The following is an 18347-nucleotide window of genomic DNA, read 5'->3' as shown; positions in this document are numbered from 1 at the left end:
TCTGGCTATAACGATCACCGCAGGGACAGGGACACTCACGGGGGCGGTGTTTTTGTGCTTTTGTGCTTGCAAGAACATGATTCCGTTCGAAGCCGATAGCAGTGTCTATAGCGTGGAGTCAATCGGTGTGGTGCAATATTTCGAAGCGCAGTGGTGGTATCCAAACAGTAGGGTCCTTGTATCGCCCACCTGGTCAAAATTGTGTCGAGTGCTACAACAACCTGTCACGGTTTCCTTCCACACTGAATAATGATGTTATCTTCGGTGGTGATTTTAACATGCCCCCCGGTCGAATGCAAGGATAAAAACTTATACTCACGAAGTCTGCACGGGCAGAGCACTGTCTTTTCAGAGCTCATCGCAGTTAATGACCTAAAAGAGCACGTAAATAAGTCTACTAGACAGCAACAATCGAATTCTTCTATTTTGCATTTATATCCTCAAACACTACCTCGCCAGCAGATAAAGTATTAATAATTCCTGGTTTAAGTGATCATAACTATGCCGTTGCGGGTTTTACGGTGTCAGTTGCAAGGTTACTCGATTGATTTTTTCTAACGGCTTTAATTGTGTTCTCATATGATGTTACTGATTGTATTCGTTGTCCTAATTGCCCTCATTGTATGTTTATACCTATGTTTTACTAGATTTGTTTTTCTTTTTTTCAACCTCTTTGGCTTTGTTCGGGTATTGTTCTATGTACGTCCCCCCCCTTATGCAATCTCCTGTGAAGGGTCCTTAAGGAATCAATAAATAATGATGATGATGACGACCTTCCATAAGCAATGACATGGTCTTTTTTCCTTCTTGCCTGAATTTTTAAACAGCAGTCATACATTAGAGTGTGAGAAAACTTGGGACCTCTTTAAAAACAAATTCAACTCTTGTCATACACGTACTGTCAAAAGTGGTGTCTTGCAAAGAGCGAAGTGATAAGCCATGGTTCGATCGGGATATCCGTGCACTGGGCAACAAGCCGTTTCAAGCAATGAAGGTCTTTTCGCGCGATATCAAAGCTAAATTAAACATTCAAAAATGAAATCCTTAGCTCCTTTGGGAAAAAAAATTCAGCGTAATCCTAATCAGCTATGGAAGGTTTTAAAATCTCATGGGAGGAAACAGGTTAGCGTTCCACACCTATAGGTTGACGGAGGTGACGTCACTGATGATTGACAAAGTTTGTTGTTTTAGTTGTTATTTTCGGTCTGTTTTAGTGCTCCCTTTTGTGCAGAACTTCCTGACACCAACCAAGTTATATCTGTACCTATGTCACCTATTACAGTTACGTATAAATTCTGCAGCAGGTGCAATCGCTTAATGTTCAAACCTCTATTGGTCCTGATCCAGTTCCATCTTATGTTCTGAAAGCATGCGCTGAGGTCATAGCACAATATTTAGTTGGGCTATATAACAAGTCGTTAGACTCTCGTTGTCTTCCTAAAGAATGCAGAGTAGCTAACATTGTCCCAATCCATAAAAGTGGCTCCAAATCTGCAGTTTCAAACTATAGCCGACCAACTTCTCTCACAAATAGTAATAGCAGTGTTTTATTAACATAATAATTAAAATGAAGCTTAACATTTTTGCTAGCCACGGCATCTGCCATCGATACTGAAGCACCTGAGCTGGGGCAGCGGAAATAAAGGATAGCAGGCAGAATGGAGAAATGAAATGAAAGAGGTGAGAGGACGAAGAGAGGATAGGGGGAGATGTAACATACACAAACTTATTACACAGTAAGAAATGTGTACAGGCCGTGCGCTTAAACTGCAAGATTCTAGAAAATATTATTGACAATGCCGTTATAAAACACTTGGAAAGTAAAAATCTCCTTGCGAATGTACAGCATGGTTTCCGGTCTGGGCTTTCAGGTTATACAGAGTTGTTGGAATTCAGTCATGATATTATTTCGTATTATTACAGAGGAAATTAAGTGGACTGCATATTTTTGGTTTTTAAAAAAGCGTTTGACTGCATACCGCATACCCTTTTATTGCCTAAACTTGCTTCCCTCGGATTGCACTATGCTCTAATTACATAGATTCGCGACTACCTTTCCAATAGATCAGAATAAGTTGTAAATAATAGTGTTACACCCACTCTGTAGATATTAATTCCAGTGTACCTCAGGGGTCAGGTTTGGGGCCTATTTGTTTTAAATTTATATTAATGATATTGTCAGGAACATTTTCTGCAAAATCCGCTTGCACACTGACGACTGCGTCGTCTACAGCCTAACATCACGCGAACAAGTGCGCCATGCTCGAAGTACAACATATGCTCCGGACCTTACGTGGTGGTCAGGACCGTGGACTCGTGGACTCCGTCGTGGCACCTGGAGCCAGACAGCTGGGGTAGTGACCACCATCCTATCATCATCGGTCTCCATCCATCAAGGGCCCGCCGATTACGCCGTAGGCGTTCTGTGGTCAAATCGGACACGTTTCGCACCACCGTCGAAGATCTCTCTCTGCAATCATGTACACTTTTTGTGGACTGCATACAAACTGCGCTGAATAAGGCTACTGCTGTCACCTGGACGGAAGTGAATCGCCCGGCGCCGGATGTAGGTCTGCTTAACCTGTGGGCTGCTCGCCGACAAGCGGAGATGGCAGCTTCCCGAGACCCGACTTCTGCGCAAGCATGGACAAGGCTGAATTACCTTACTGCCAAGGCTCGCAGATATGAACACAATCTCTCGCGACGGCAGTGGCATGCGTGGTGTGAGCAGTTCTCGACAAAGTCATCGAATGCTGCTCTCTGGCAAACGTTTCATGCAATGGAACATGGTTCGCGTCGTCCTGACACAGCGGCCACAGCATGCTTCGCAGCTAACTTAGCTCCCGATGGTTTCGCCAGAGAGGCAGTGCGGAAAATTTTCCCCAAGTATGATGTGTTGCCTCCATGGGTCATAGGTGCCCCCTTGGCTGCCATTCCAGCATATGTCGATAAGCTCCAATCTACAGCCGACGCCGAAGGAATTGCAAGCCCATTTTCAATGCCCGAGTTGCTTGCAGCAATAGACGAGGCCCGTCGGAAGACCGCGCCCGGTCCGGACTCCAATCCGTACGAGGTTTACAAGAATTTAAGTTCCGCTGTACTGCCTCCACTCCTCGCCACCATTAACATGTTATGAATAGAAGGCGTCGTACCAGAAACCTGGAAAGCGGCTATTGTGATCCCCATACCAAAGCCGGGGAAGCCGCCGACAGACCCCGTAAATTAGCGGCCTATATTGCTTACGCCAACATAATGCAAGCTTACCGAAACAATGCATGCCCCACGACTATCGTGGTTGCTTGAGCAGCATGGTTTCTACCGACCCGCCCAATTTGGCTTGCGTACGTCCACAGGTACAGGAGATGGACTGGCTGTCTTGGCGCCAGCAGTTCTGGCCTCAACTCGCAGCCACAATGTACGTACTGTACTGGCCATGGACGTTGAAAAGGCGTACGATAATATTAGTCATGCTGCCATCTTCGAATCCCTTTACAGACTGCATTTCACCGTTAGAGTGCGCAATTTTGTTAAATCCTTCCTTGAAGGCCGACACTTTGCCATATGCTTCAGTGGTAAGGCTGTCGGATCATTTGTGCCTCTTGGCGGCGTTCCCCAGGGATCGGTGTTATCGCCAACTTTATTTAATATAGCTTTTATCCCCCTTGCTTGGCGCTTACATGATGTCTCTGATATTAAGTTCTTATTGTATGCTGATGACATAATGGTGTGGAGCACTCACAACGACCTGATGACTAACAGAAGGCCTAAAATCAGCCATAGATATTACGTAGACTTTTGCTTCTTCAATTGGTCTGCAGCTTTAAGTGAGCAAGACCACGTTCGTGTCAGTCGCCAACCGCTGGGGCGCCGTAAACTGGCTGCAACACCAATTCGTTTCCATCTATCCGGAACTCCAAATCAAGAAATTTCGACGGTAAAAATCTTGGGCTTGACAATACACAAGTCAGGAACAGGTACTGCTTGGCTTTCTCGGGCTAAAAAGCAAGCAATTCAGGCGTTGGGTCTTATTAGACGCATTGCTCCTAGAACAGGTGGAGCCCGTGTCATGTTGCACGACAGTTGATGCGGGCGGTTGTGCAACCGCGCCTCGTTTACCAAGCCCAATTCCAGCATTTGACGAGGGCTCAATGCGATAGTCTGGAAGCTGTTAATGGAGAGGCAATGAGGGACATCACTTTTCTTCCCCGCATTACCCCGATCGTGGCGCTCCAAGAACATGCGCAGCTGATTGCAATAGATGAGCTGGAGCAGTATCGACGCGAAGCTCGTCACCTAAAGGCAAGCCTTACACACACATGAGTGTACTCAGGGCATAAGCTTCATCGCACTCCATTCTACAGCCGCCCCAGCCAGTTCTTCCTCCCTGGCGTTTTGTGCAGCTAAGCGACAACGAACCAACTGATCTACGTCGGCCATCATCTACCCGCGCGGCATCGTCGTTTCGCGACCGAATTACGGAGCAAAGCGCCAATCTGCCACATGGCTCCATCGTTATGTACGTTGACGCAAGCATCCAGGCCTGCGAAACAACAACGGCAGTTTACTTTCCTTGCAAGCCTGGCCTGCACAAAACGTCAAAGTTTCGCCTCTCAGAACCTCCTTCCTCCTCCTGTGCAGAGATGCTTGCGGTTCAAGAGGCACTTTGCTCTGTGGCCGCCTTTCCCATGCTACCCACGGCTTGCATTGTCATTTGCACCCACGCCCTTCACGTCACACGCCTACTACGACGAGTCAGTCGCACCCCAGAAATCTCCCAAGACATCCATCGTCTAGCGGCATGCATCCCGCAGCAAATCCGTATTGAGTAGGTCCCGCGTGACCTCCTGAGCGCACAAAGCCGCGCAGATTCTGCGACCGGCCTTTCGACCCCAACCTCGTCTTTGCCTCGAGTCGTGACTCTGGATGACACCACCCTCCTTTTAACAAGAAAGGTACACCTCCGGCGCCGCACACGTGCTCGAATCCCTCCGTGTGCGGTAACCCTCCCCCGTGGTCTTACCCGTGCAGAGGAGATTGCGCTTCGGAGGATACTGGTCGGGCTTGCCCTAACTCCAGGTGGGACACGCAAGTGGCCGCATTTCAAAGATTTATATCCCCATCCCGGGTGTCCTGTCTGAGAGAACAGAGACTGTGAGGCGGATATCCACCACCTGTTGTGGGACTGCCCGACGCTGAAGCCGACCAGAATTCGGCACCTGGCGGCCGTGGGACTCTCACCGGACAATCCGGATTTCTATATTGCCTGGACACAGGGTCCATATCATCGTTCACTTCGGGATTTCATCAGATCAACCCACCTTTTTTTGTTTATTTAAGCATCTTACTCATCTCTCACTTCGTAGTTTTTATGCCCTGAGGCCATAAACATTGCTTCAAAAAAAAAAAACACGAAGTTCGCACCCTGCAGCAAACTCTAGACGGCCTCTATCAATGGTGTATCAAGTGGAAAAGGACGCATAATTCAAATAAATGTAAATATGTAGCTTTTACACGAAAACTAAACCCAAAAACTCTGGGTAATGTTTGAATTCTACTCTTTAGGGAAGAATTTCTGAATTTAAGTACCACGGTGTGTATTACAGAGGGGATGTTACAGGGAGAACCCACATTGAAGATATGATAGGCAAAGCATCAGAATGTTGAATTTAACCGGAGTAATTCTTATAAAGCCCCAACACATATAAAAGAATTGTTGTACGTCACACACATTAGACCGATTCTTCAGTATGCTAGCGATGTGTGGGATCCATGTATGATTACGTTATCGGATGGTTTAGAACGAGTGCAGCACCGTACAGCCAGTTTTGTCGCCAATGAATACAACTTTCGACCCAGCGTTTCAGCAATAAAGGCATGACTTGGCTGGAAAATTGGCAGTAAATAGCGCATGCTCAGTAACCCAGAAATCTTTAATCGCGTCTGTTTCAGCGAAACCGGGCTCGCTAAAACTCTAAATGTTCAGCTGCCACATTTTGTATCTCTACATTTTGATCACGCTTTTAAGGTGCGTGAAATGAAATGTCGATCGAACGTTTATCAGAACTCTTTCTTTCCGCATATCAAATCTGCTTGGAACAAACTCCCCAAAAATGTCATTGACTGCACATCTGTTGAAGCGTTTTGTGCTTTTATTCGTGTTTTTATTCACAGAATCACTTAATCTTAACTTTGGGCCAATTATGTATGCTTGCGTGTGTCTGATTTTGCTGTATTCTATGGCTGTTCCGTGTGTTTCAATTTCTCATCACCTGACTATAGCACTTACAAATATTGACTTCCTTGTAGGTCCCCTCTGCAATAATGCCTTCGGGCGCTGCAAGTATCTGTGAATAAATAAACAGAAGGCAAGGGTAGCAGCGCGCGGCGGAAAGTTGTGTGGGTGGATGAGGTTAAGATATTTGCGAGCATACGGCGGCCACCGCTGGCACAAGATAGGTTGAATTAGAGAGACATGGAAGAGGCCTTTTTTATTTATTTTGTTTGAAAACTGAAATGAGGACACAGAAATTATTCACAATGGTACAGAACCCATAGCCAAGGCTAGTGTCAGGTCCATCACAAATATACCTTGCAAATGCAGCAGGTAGAGAGAACACTTCTCACATAGATAAATTCTAAAGAACAAAATCGCAACACACATTTTTCGCATGTTTTTTATCAAAAATGTTTCTGTAAACACAATTGTTTTTCATGCGGAATTTCATTGCACATATCCTTAATAAAGTCATTTCGGACAAAATTTACCGTCCAACCGTCCTCAAAAGTACCAAGTCAGCAAGAATATTTTAAGGCGTTGTGAAACATTACTTTTCATTTTAAGATCTCTAGGAATGCCATTCTGTATTAGCGCACCGTTGAACTCAATCAGCCTGTTTCGGTATGCATTGCGGCATATTGGTACGTTAAAATGGTTTGAACTTGCAGCTATAATGTCCCTTGTAGGAGTTACAAAAAGATACTTCGGTGAAACGGCTCATTGGATTGCAATATTTTATGAATTGTCTATGCTGTTTTTAAGATATAAATTGAATGTAAAGCTAAAATATGAGCTGCCAAAAAAAGTGGCTTGCAAGGGCAAGTGTATTTGGAATATTAGATGATTCTTAGGGCTCTTCCTATTGAAAAATTTCGTATATATGTGTTATATGTGTTTCATGTATACGCAATTATTGTATATGTGCCCACATATGTGCTCGTATATATATATATATATATATATATATATATATATATATATATATATATATATATATATATATATATATATATATATATATATATGCTCGTATATATACGTGCTCGTATACATATGTGCTCTAACGTATATGTGCTCGTAAGGCATACGCGTCTCTCGTATGTAGAAACACATATACACGTGTGATACGTGTCTCGTATATACGCAATTATTGGATACGTGTCATACCTGTCCCTCGTATATACGAGGGCCTCGTAAACTTCGTACAGATAGGAGGGCCTCGTCATGGGGATACAATAGCCATGAAACTCTTGCCCTGGTGTACAGTTAAAAGCTCTGAATATGTAGGCTACCTGAATGAACTTGCAACCCTTCAGTGCAGCAAATGCTGCATCCCAGCACTAAATACCCGGCTGCAGTCAATGAAATAATTTTTTTGCTCCCTTCATTTTATCCTTTTTTATCTGACTACAGTCAGCGACTACAGGGGCAGGGGCAGGTGCAGGCAATGATTAGTTGATGTCCCTCAGCATGTCCGCCAGGTAGCGATTCAACTGCTCGCTGCATTTTCTCATCCTCGGTGGCTCGTGCAGCTTTAATGTATGCACAAAATGCACCTGAAAGAGTAATAATCATGGCAAAATTCAAGACATGCAGGTGCTGTAAGATAAAGTCGTGCACATATAAATGAACTAAGCCTTTGTCGGCCAGGAAATGTAAATGAAAGAAGCTTACTACCCGTAGCTGCTAGTTTTTCTGAGCTCATTCGAGGCTTCTGCATGGCACCAGCCTTAAGGAATCGCCAGCATACTGAGCCGGTGATGCTGCTTCCCCGAAGGATCTTTTTGGCACTTCGGCGAAGGAGCATCAAAAGGAGGAAGCTTCATTTTTGTGGGGATCCACACAACGTTTTATGATGTCCTTGCAAAACAAGGAGTCTCGACCTCGGGAAACAAGCCAGCGCCACCGCTCTGCACTGACAATTTCCGCTGCCGAGGTGTGCCTGCAATAAAACAGCTGCACCTAATCTTTGTATGAAGACCTCTAACAGATTTTGGAGAGAGGTATTATTTGCGACATTAAAACTGCTAAAATCCCATTCCTCAGGACTGCGATGTGTAGAAAATGGCAATTTTCCTTGCAAACACTGCTAATGATAAAACCTGACACATCGCTCACTCTTCTTTTGAGTGAGGAGCGCAATGGGCCACCAGGTTACGTTTGTATGCAGTCATATAAAGCTGCCTTTGACAACACAAGTGAGCCTTTTTAACTCTCCTTCAGTCTCCACTACACGCTGGCAACACTAATGCTGCCAAATATTCCGAAGCACAGAACAGATGAAATATTATGAATATTTAAAACAGCAAATAAATGTTAGCACAAAACGCTGTACTAATTGAATATGAAAGATGAGGGGTTGTGATGATGGCCTAGTGATCTAAGCCTTCATTAAGCAAAGCTCCCCTGAGTTTTCACTGGTTCAAATTGTGCCTGGGGCTCCTGTGCAGGCATTACACTTCTTGAACCTTGTCTGTGTTGCAAGAAATAATTCTGCAAAATAATGAAACGTCAACTAGAACACAAATAATAACATTAATAATTGGTTTTTTGGGAAAGGAATGGCGCAGTATCTGTCTCATATATCGTTGGACACCTGAACCGCGCCGTAAGGGAAGGGATAAAGGAGGGAGTAAAAAAAGAAAGGAAGAAGAGGTATCGTAGTGGAGGGCTCCGGAATAATTTCGACCACCTGAGGATCTTTAACGTGCACTGACATCGCACAGAATACGGGCGCCTTAGCGTTTTTCCTCCATAAAAACGCAGCCGCCGCGGTCGGGTTCGAACCCGGGAACTCCGGATCAATAGTCGAGCGCCCTAACCACTGAGCCACCGCGGCGGGTTAGAACACAAACCAAAACTGGATTTCGACCACAAAGCCATCGCGAAGCAAAGCTGCTCTGAGCTGCCAAAGGTTAAAATTGTGTCTGGGGCTTCTGTGTAGGCAATTTTTTTCTGGTTCACATCATTCGGACGAAAAATTTCCCATTTCCAAGAGGTGTGCAGTGATGCTCATTTCCATGTTTCCAGTTTCTGGATTGTTTTTCTGCATTTATCAAGGATGAGAGCTAAAACCATTTCGAGCTTACAAAATCATTCTTGTAAGACTTACAATTAGGCTTTGATGCCCCAGCAACCAGTGCTGACGAAGCAGCAAAACACAGACGGAAGACGAGGCTGACAAATTTGAGTTTTGCGCTCAGGAACGCTTGGCTACAGAAGTGCGCCGTGCTAGCAAATATTGTAGCCGTCCACACTTCTTGATAGCACGGCGCACCCTGCCCCTCCACCAAGTGTAAAGACGCAAATCAAAGAAGTGTGGACGACAACAATATTTGTTAGGACAGCGCACCCCCGTAGCCAAGCGTTCCTGAGCGCCAAACTGAACTTTGTCAGCCTCGTCTTCCGTCTGCGTTTTGCTCCTAGGTCAGCACTGGCCGCTGGGACATCAAAGCCCAATAGTCTGTCTTACATTCTAAATATGCGACACCATCATACCTGGCTGCTGACCTCAGCAAGAACACCCGGGTTCTGTGATGCAGCAGGATCCATGCTAGTGGAAGATTGCAAAGTATGAAAAGTGTTCGCATTTGCTTCAAAAGACTATTCTACAAGATAAATGAAAGGGCAACTTCAGGGGATTTTCAACCATGTTGAGTTTACTATCACATTACACTTCTTGAGCCTGGTCATAGTCCCAAGAAATAATATTTTCAAAATAAGGAGAAAAGAAATAATGAAACACCATTCACTAGAACACAAAAGAACTTGATTTCAACCATAGATCAAAAGATGAAGTTAAAGCGTTTGGTTGTAATACTAGGGACTGATGGCTGTCACATTCTGTAATGCACCAACTAGCTTTAAGGGAGTATGGGCACCTATCTTTTGGGTGCGTGTTTTTTGCTTTCTTAAGAGGCATAAGGCATTATTATATACAGATGACCTTGCGGTTTTCTTCTATTCTTAACAGTCTAGCAAGGGAACAGCAGTTCACAATTGGTAGCAAGGTGCGGGAAGTGGTAAAGGAATACGTCTATTTAGGGCAGGTATCTATAGTGACAGTTGATCCGGATCATGAGAGAATAACCAGAAGAATAAGAATGCGATGGAGAGCATATGGCAGGGCCCATCAGGTGATGAATGGCAGTTTACCAATACCCTTCAAGAGGAAAGTGTACAACAGCTGTATCTTACCAGTACAGACCTATGGGGCAGAAACGTGGAGGCTAACGTAAAGTGTTCAGCTTAAGTTGAGGACAACGCAGCGAGCCATGGAAAGAAAAATGATAGGCGTAACGTTTAAGGAGCATAACACCTACCTTTTGGGTGCGTGTTTTCTTGTTTGTAATTATGCGTAAGGCATTTTTATACATGGAGTCAGGGTGAGCTTGTCGATGGCTGCTCTGTATGGATTACTAATCCCCGGGAGAGTTGTCAGCATACTCTCCACAGCATTTTGAACTTGTTGCTGCCCATGTTGCCCATTGTTTCTGTCCATAAACAAACAGGTAGTCGATGACACACTCCAAAATCCTATTATGAAAACTTTCCAACGCAGTTTGCAAGGCCGTCTTTTTATAGCTAAGAAAAATCTTGTTCACAATGCTCGGAACAATAGCCAATACTGGCTTCTTGTATGTACAGTTTTGATACCCATGTAACAACGGTGGCATGCAAAATACAAATGAAAGGCGAGCAGCTCCAAAAATGTCCTCAACAGAAATATAGCACTTGGCTTTAAAGGCAAGTTCATGATTTTTTCGTGCTGTTCTTTTTTAGAATGAATTAACTAACTCATCTAGCTCCCCATGTTATCGTTATTGATGCCCCTGACACTTGCAGGTATAGAGCAGATCTGTTGAACAATGGTCGTTATGTTACCATGAAGTTAAACACATGCCAATATGTGACATCTGTGCGCAGGTCCCTTCCTCTCTTTTGCACTTTTCATGCTGCAGAGGTCTGGCTATAGTTCTGCCGTACTGATATCATTCTGATGGGAGTGTAATATAGAAACATTAAGAACAAAGATTAATGTATGTGTTGCAACCCACAGCTCACTGAAAAGCGTGATGGCGTAGAGGTAGAGCATCCGCCTCGCGTGCAAGAGGACCGGGGTTCGAATCCTGGTGCCGCGCAATTCTCCACCGGGTTTCAAGAAAAAAATCCGCGTTTCGATGGAATTGCATAACCAGGCCTGGAGTGCGGCCTGATCTCGGTGACCAGAACCGACAACGCACTCTCTCACCAGAGCAGGATTTGGCCACCCTGGTGTAGTACTTGGCCACAACCTTCTATGATCAAACCAATTAACAGCTGACTGAAATGCGAGTTAACAACCCTCACAAACCGGGAATAAATTTTAAATGTGTTGCAATAAAAGGTACATTAAAACTGTTCTTATTCTTAACCAAGGCGTTTTTGGTGTAAGCCGTCCTTGCAACCTGTGTTTTACATGACAATCTTATTCAGTTCATGACAGCTCATCACTAGCTTTTTTGTCAGTGTGTGAACACCAAAGGTGCAGTGTTGGGTAGCATGTTTAGATGGACACTGAAGATAAATTCCAGTTACTATGTAACAACAAATTTCTGCATTCCAATGACGAAGTGGTTACTTTCATTGAAAATCTTTTTAAGCTGGTAAAGATAAAAAAAAAGGAATACATTTATCAGCACAACCAGCCCTTTTCTCAAGGGAATTGTGGTGGTTCCACGGCTGGTTTCCCACCATTCACTTTCTAGCAGGGATGACTGAGTATTTCTCAGTGTAGATATGAACTTCAATGAGGTAGCGAGGAAAAAACAGATTTTTAAATCCAGTTTTCCAAACAATAAATATATATTTTGGTTTGGTTTGGTTTATGAATGTTTAACGTCCCAAAGCGACTCAGGCTATGAGGGACGCCGTAGTGAAGGGCTCCGGAAATTTCGACCACCTGGGGTTCTTTAACGTGCACTGACATCGCACAGTACACGGGCCTCTAGAATTTCGCCTCCATCGAAATTCGACCGCCGCGGCCTGGATCGAACCCGCGTCTTTCGGGTCCGCAGCCGAGCACCATAACCACTGAGCCACCGCGGCGGCTATATATTTTGCTGCTGAAGAAATAACAGAATGGCATGAAAGGGCCGTAAAACATATTTTTACTTACAACGCTTCTCTATACTTCATCTCACAAGTTGTTTGCATTGCTATAGAAGGTACGACAACTTGAGCCAATGAGGATGGCGCACACTATATAATTGGGCTGCTGCGTGCCTGCCACACCCATTTCCTTGTGACAGGTAGCTCCATTTCTGTGAATGAAGGTGTACTAGGGTTTAGGCTGTTTATTTCTTCAGCAGGTGACACTTGATGTCTTTTTAGTTTTATTTTTGTTTATTTCTCCGATTGGTGGGCATGTTTGCACAGTGAAGAGGGCATATATGGCCAACTGTTCTTTTTGTCATTACCTGTCCGTATTCAGTTCCTTAGTTGTCACGTGACAGTGGTTTGGATGTACGTTTATTCACTCCGGTGTGGTCAATGCCCAATGAAGCTGAGTTAAATCCAGACGAGGGCAGCCACATGTCGATAGAGGTGAAGTGAAATACACGCCTCTTTGCTGTGCGTTGTCAGTGCATATTCGGTTGAAATTAATGTGGAGCCCTCCATCATGGCGTGGCCGGCTTGTGTACGCAGACGTTTAATTGATCACATTGGCCCGTTAATGGGCTCACATCTCATCGTCACCATCGAAACTCGCAGGAACACTGCTGGTTGTGTCCTGCTCCTCCATGCTGATTACAACGCCTGGTCCTATGAGGGGCATCTGCTACTTCATTCTTAAGTTGTATTCGACTATAGTAAATGTAGAGAATTATAACCAATATTGTATGTCACTTGCTGTTGTGTTGTTCGTCTGGTCTGTGTACAAAACTCTATTGTGTCATGATATGTTATGTAGCGTTTTTGTGTATTATGTAGAGTTGTTTCACTGAACAGATGGTAATGGTGGATTCTGTTTGTACGAGGGCTGTTCAGTATATTTTTTACTTCGTGGTCTGTAACACATTAATTAACTCATGAAAGGAAAGGACGTTACAATGGAAAGAAAGTTTGATGTTCCCACTTTTCATGATGTTTTCATTTCGCACATGACACCGCTTATATTGAAGTAGTCAAAAGGAAAATGTCGGTATACATTATTGCACAGGTAGAACAGTTTTTCGAAACCTAATTTTGAATGGCGGAAAGTGTTCGCCTTATCAATATCCACCGTCGAATGAGTCCTATTTATGGTAGTGTGTATGCTGTTTCCAATCAGAAAGAGGATACGAACTGTACGTGCATGCAAGATCCAGCTGTGTTGACTGTGAAAGACGAGAAGCGCAGTAGATGCCCGCTGTCTGCATCTCACAACTGAGCTCGTGGCACATATGCATCAATTTACCGCCCTGTGTTGTCGCCTGCCTCAGTCCCGTCCTGTTTTGCAGTTTTGCTCTTCACGATATCATACCAAGTGGCCTACACCAAAGTCCTTCTAAGTTACAATTTATTTGTGATGATTGTCACATTAAGCAGACGGTTATTTCGGGCATTCTTTAACTTGAGGATGCTGAACGACCGTGCACTTTTACTTAATGTTTGTCCTAAAAAATTCATTATTTAACTTGACAATGCTCGGCATGACATCAACTTAGGTGACAAAACCGCCGTGTAGAATAAGCTGCAGTTTGGGATGTTCTGCCTCACCCACCCATAGTTCCGACCTAGCGCCTTCTAGCCACTGGCTATTTAGAAGCTGAAGAAACATTTGAAGACCTTTAGTGCACAGTTGGGGCCACCAGCCTCATTCTTCTCTGAGGGCGTGTAAACAATAGCGCATCGATGACGCAAGGGCATCAGTGTCAGTGGAGGACTATATCAAAAAATGAATTACACCCCTGAAAGAAGACATCTGAAGCTTTATTTTTACAATATTATCTTTCACTTTCAGTAATTAGCACATTATATACAAAAAGGCAAATTATTCAACACAGCCCTCAAGCTTAGGATATATGTATAGGGAATTTTGGCATCTGTATAATCACTTCCTTATTATTGGAGGTTACTTGAGTCATTTATCTCAGGAATCAGTGTTTTGTGGCGTCATTATCTATTATGTCGTAGATGGTGTCCTTGGCTTAATTCATTTTCTGATGGTTTTCCAAAACTTTTTTCGAATGTGCGTGCTTCAGCTGAGATGTAGCTTTGAAACAGCACAATATTGAAATCTCATATGCTTGTTCACACTTGTTGTGCGGAGCTGATACAATGTGGAATGGTGCTATACCGGGAATTTAACATCCCACAACGTTAGATGGACCTGTTTTGACCATCTGGTGTTCTTTAATTATGAGCTCAAGTGCCCCGCGTGAAAGATAAGATGAAATGTAATGCATTTAGTTTCATATGAGCCATATAAAAGGCACACATACGAGATGACTGAGAGGCGCAGTTGACCCATATGAATTATACGAGAGCTGCATATTGGCTCAAATGAGTGATATAAAAGACCCATATCGGCCCATTCGATTGATGGGAGAACCATATTTTGGCTCAGACAACTGAACGAGAGACTCATTAGGCCCATACGAGGGATAAGAGGGACACATTGACCATACGAGGGATAAGAGCGACACATATAAGCCCATATGAGAGATATGAGGGACAAAAATCAGCCAATAGAGACGCATTGTCTTATAGGAGGCACATATTGGACACATATCGTCTCGTATGGCCACATGGTAGACACATAAATTCACACGAGACACAAATGTTCCATATGAGATTTTTCGATAGGGCTCTTTGGTAGTCTGACTATGGGTTCAAGATATGGGGGCGGTTTGTGTTGTGCCAAGATTCTACACAGTAACTTAACTGACTGTGTATAAAAGCGAAATATGGTATGTGTAGAATCGGGTAATCAAAACATTCTCGTGCTTTCAAGAAAATCTGACATCCATATGAAAGTTTGCAACACACTTGTTTTATGTGATTTTTCCAGTGCATGACAGAATCGAAATGCACACCTAGGTATTTAAAACTTGTTATACATTGTATCGGCTCATTGTTTACATACAAGGTGATTTCGTTTGTGTTCAAATTTTCCCTAGAGCTGAACACAGTGTATTTTGTTTTCTGAGTGTTAAACAGTGAGCTGGTTGGTAGTAAACCAATTTAGGACCCTAACTAGTTCATCCTTTATTTTGCTGTTTAGTTCTCCTATTGAGTCTCCTATAAATACTAACGCCATGTCATGTGCATACATTATTATTTAGGAATATTTTAAGGCTGACGGAGAGTCTTTTACGTATAACGATAAAAAGATCGTTGCCAGTACTAAGCCCTGTGGCACCCCACTCAGCACGGTCTGCGGTTTAGAGGCCAAGTTATTCATTACAACATGCTGTTCGCGGTTGGTAAGACAGCTGTTAAATAACTCAACTATTTTCCCCCTAAAACCATAATCAAGAAGCTTATCAATTAGTATGGTATGATTAACGGTGTCAAACGCCTTCTTAATCTCTAAATACACAACTATGGCAATCTTGTTGTCGTGGAGGTTTCTGCCTGATATTTCCGTGTGAACTAAGAAAGCAGATTCTGTTATCTCTGCGGTGTAAAGCCGTGCTGACTGACACTTATAATATCATATTTGGTGATGAATTTGCTTATGTTTACACACACATTTTTTTCGAAAATTGTGTTGATAATACCGAGAACTGAGGGCCTTTGTCCTGCAGTGGGCATAGCCGTGCTGATGATGATGACATGAATGATATCACCACCTGGGATTTCGAAAAACCTTGTGACATGGCGCTCTTCTGTTTTAGATCCCCTATCCTTATGAAGTTTTGCCATAATTATCATTAAGCCAACCAAAAACGACTACTCGCGAAGAATCATCACCGCGCGTCCACTTTTGCAGAGGGTCGTATCGAGTTCAGCGCCTAGAAAACAGACCTAATTTTCTAAATAGGCGTCTCCCTGTCGTCTGCGACATTATTGTTTCAAGACCCTCTTTTTAAGTTTTGAAGCCCATGCTAGACATGGGCGCGCGTTGTCGAGGCTATTGTATTCGGTTCCTGTTCACACCACGTTCGCGTCATGGGCTCTAGGTGCGCGTGTTGAGGGCTCGCACGTGGGGCCAGACTAAAGGGTGGCGTCGCTGATCGCAGTATATGCAGTGGCATCCAAGGTCTATGTCATGGTACAGTTACAATTGCAACCAAGGTCGCTTACAGGTATAACGAAGCAATGGCTGCAATGAATAAATCTCGGGACCCCTTCGACTTCGCTATAACGAGGTTTAATTGTACTTGTGCTCCGAAATATATCATATATCGTGAATTTCACTATATCACATTGAAATTTCTTTCGCATGAGTTGCAATGGTGATTATTCGAATGACTGCTGTGTCATGATCTCTTTCAAGAACGCTAACAGTGCGGCTGACCTGCCTTCTCAAGAGCACGCTCAAATGTCAGAGTTTCCAGCCAGTTGTCTTCGTTCTCTTTTTTTTCGGGAGGGGGGCTCTTGCATCTGGCACTTAAGCTCCGAGCGCCTTTGTTGCAGATTGCTCTTGCTTTCGTTAGTTTTTACTGCATATATTTATGCCTCTCTTCCGAAAGGTTTTATGCACCTGAGGGTAACGAAAGTACACATCTTCTGCAAGTGTTCGCAATGAGTTCCGTTGTATGCAGGAGCGATGCCACAGCCCCGCACGAAGGGGCGCTGTAAGAAAACGTGACAGCCAGCACCTCGACCATGTGGCGCAGGTGCGGATACAAGCGCGGGCGACGGCGTGTACTCAGCCTTCTTCACAGACCACTCCGGCTCGGGCCGCTACCACGTCGTCGTTCGCGCCGCGGGCGATCAAGGGAGCAGCACAGTACCGGCGCACGTCTGCCGAAGCTCGCTCGCAGATCTGGCGCGAAAACCGGGTGAGTGAGCTCAAGTCGACTACTACAATCCACCCACCCTTTTGTGCCGCGGACGGGCTTCAACGCCGAAAGTTCTACTCGAGGTATCGTAGCGCCCCAACGCCAGAACTTCACTTAAAGGCACACTGAGGGGCAAATGAAATTTGCTTGTATCGATGGAGTACACTTCTGTAATGACAAATAGGCTACTTCCTTCGAGAAAAAGGCTAGAAAAAGGCAGAAAACAAAATACTTTCGCCACTGCGCGACAGCTGACGAAAGAAAGTTGACGAAAGCAAATTGCGGTGCGGCAGTTTTCTTTTTGCACTCTTGTACCTGAGCACAGGCTACATCGTCATTCACTTCCATACGGTGACCACTGACTCGTTTTCAGTCGTGACAACACAAGTTTGATTCTTGGTGGTTGGTAAATTCTTATCATTTTTCGAAATAGTGAATGCGTCTTTCCCTACCGCACTAGCACATCAATGTGATCAAGAAGAGCCATAGAATCGACTTTTACTGGGAACAAGAGGAAAACTGGTAGGGGATTAACGTAATTAAATTATGTAGGCGTGTGAAAGCACGTGTTCATTCTTCAACTGAAAAGGACAGTTAAGCTCCACCTTAAGCTTGTCACATGTTATTTTTGATATATGAATGCACATATATGCGAACTGTTCATTGTCTATTTAACATTCATAGATGGCGGCAAGTCCTAATACCAATACCAGCGCAGTGGTTACGAGATGCGCCACTGCATTTTCCAGGTGGCTGCATCTAAGACAGCCCCCAGTAGGTATTGTGCCTCCCATGTTGGTCTTCCCAAGCGACCTGTCGCACAGCTGGCGCGACACCGCTCCGCACTTGCCAGAACTTACCCGAGCTTACCCAGGTTTCTACCCGTGTAACTCGGGTCGGCTCTGGTAGTGACTCTTGTTGCTAGGCGAAGATAGAGTGACAAGATTCTCGGTCGTTGTTGGAGAGCGTATGACTGCTTTTGCACTAGACATATATGATAGAGCTGTCATCGGTGTCCGTTTCGCCCATTTTGTGTTCTATGCCTCGTTTCTGGTAATTTTTCTGTACGTCACCGGAATACTTGTCGAAATGCAAGA

At 44.2% G+C, this 18347-nt stretch overlaps 1 protein-coding gene across 1 annotated transcript in view; it reads left to right on the top strand.

The window, feature by feature from the left end:
* The window catches only part of LOC144095163 (calcium-activated chloride channel regulator 4-like), a 601494-nt gene that overhangs the window by 473506 nt on the left and 109641 nt on the right, over window positions 1-18347 (top strand). Inside the window, exon 14 of the mRNA XM_077628955.1 lies at window positions 17086-17250. Coding sequence (XP_077485081.1) covers window positions 17086-17250 — 165 coding nt within the window. The remainder of the gene's footprint in view (window positions 1-17085; window positions 17251-18347) is intronic.

The sequence above is a fragment of the Amblyomma americanum genome, chromosome 6 (assembly GCF_052857255.1).
Source record: "Amblyomma americanum isolate KBUSLIRL-KWMA chromosome 6, ASM5285725v1, whole genome shotgun sequence".
Taxonomy (NCBI): domain Eukaryota; kingdom Metazoa; phylum Arthropoda; class Arachnida; order Ixodida; family Ixodidae; genus Amblyomma; species Amblyomma americanum.
Note: the sequence above shows the minus strand (reverse complement) of the source record. Positions and strands in the feature narration are given on the sequence as shown.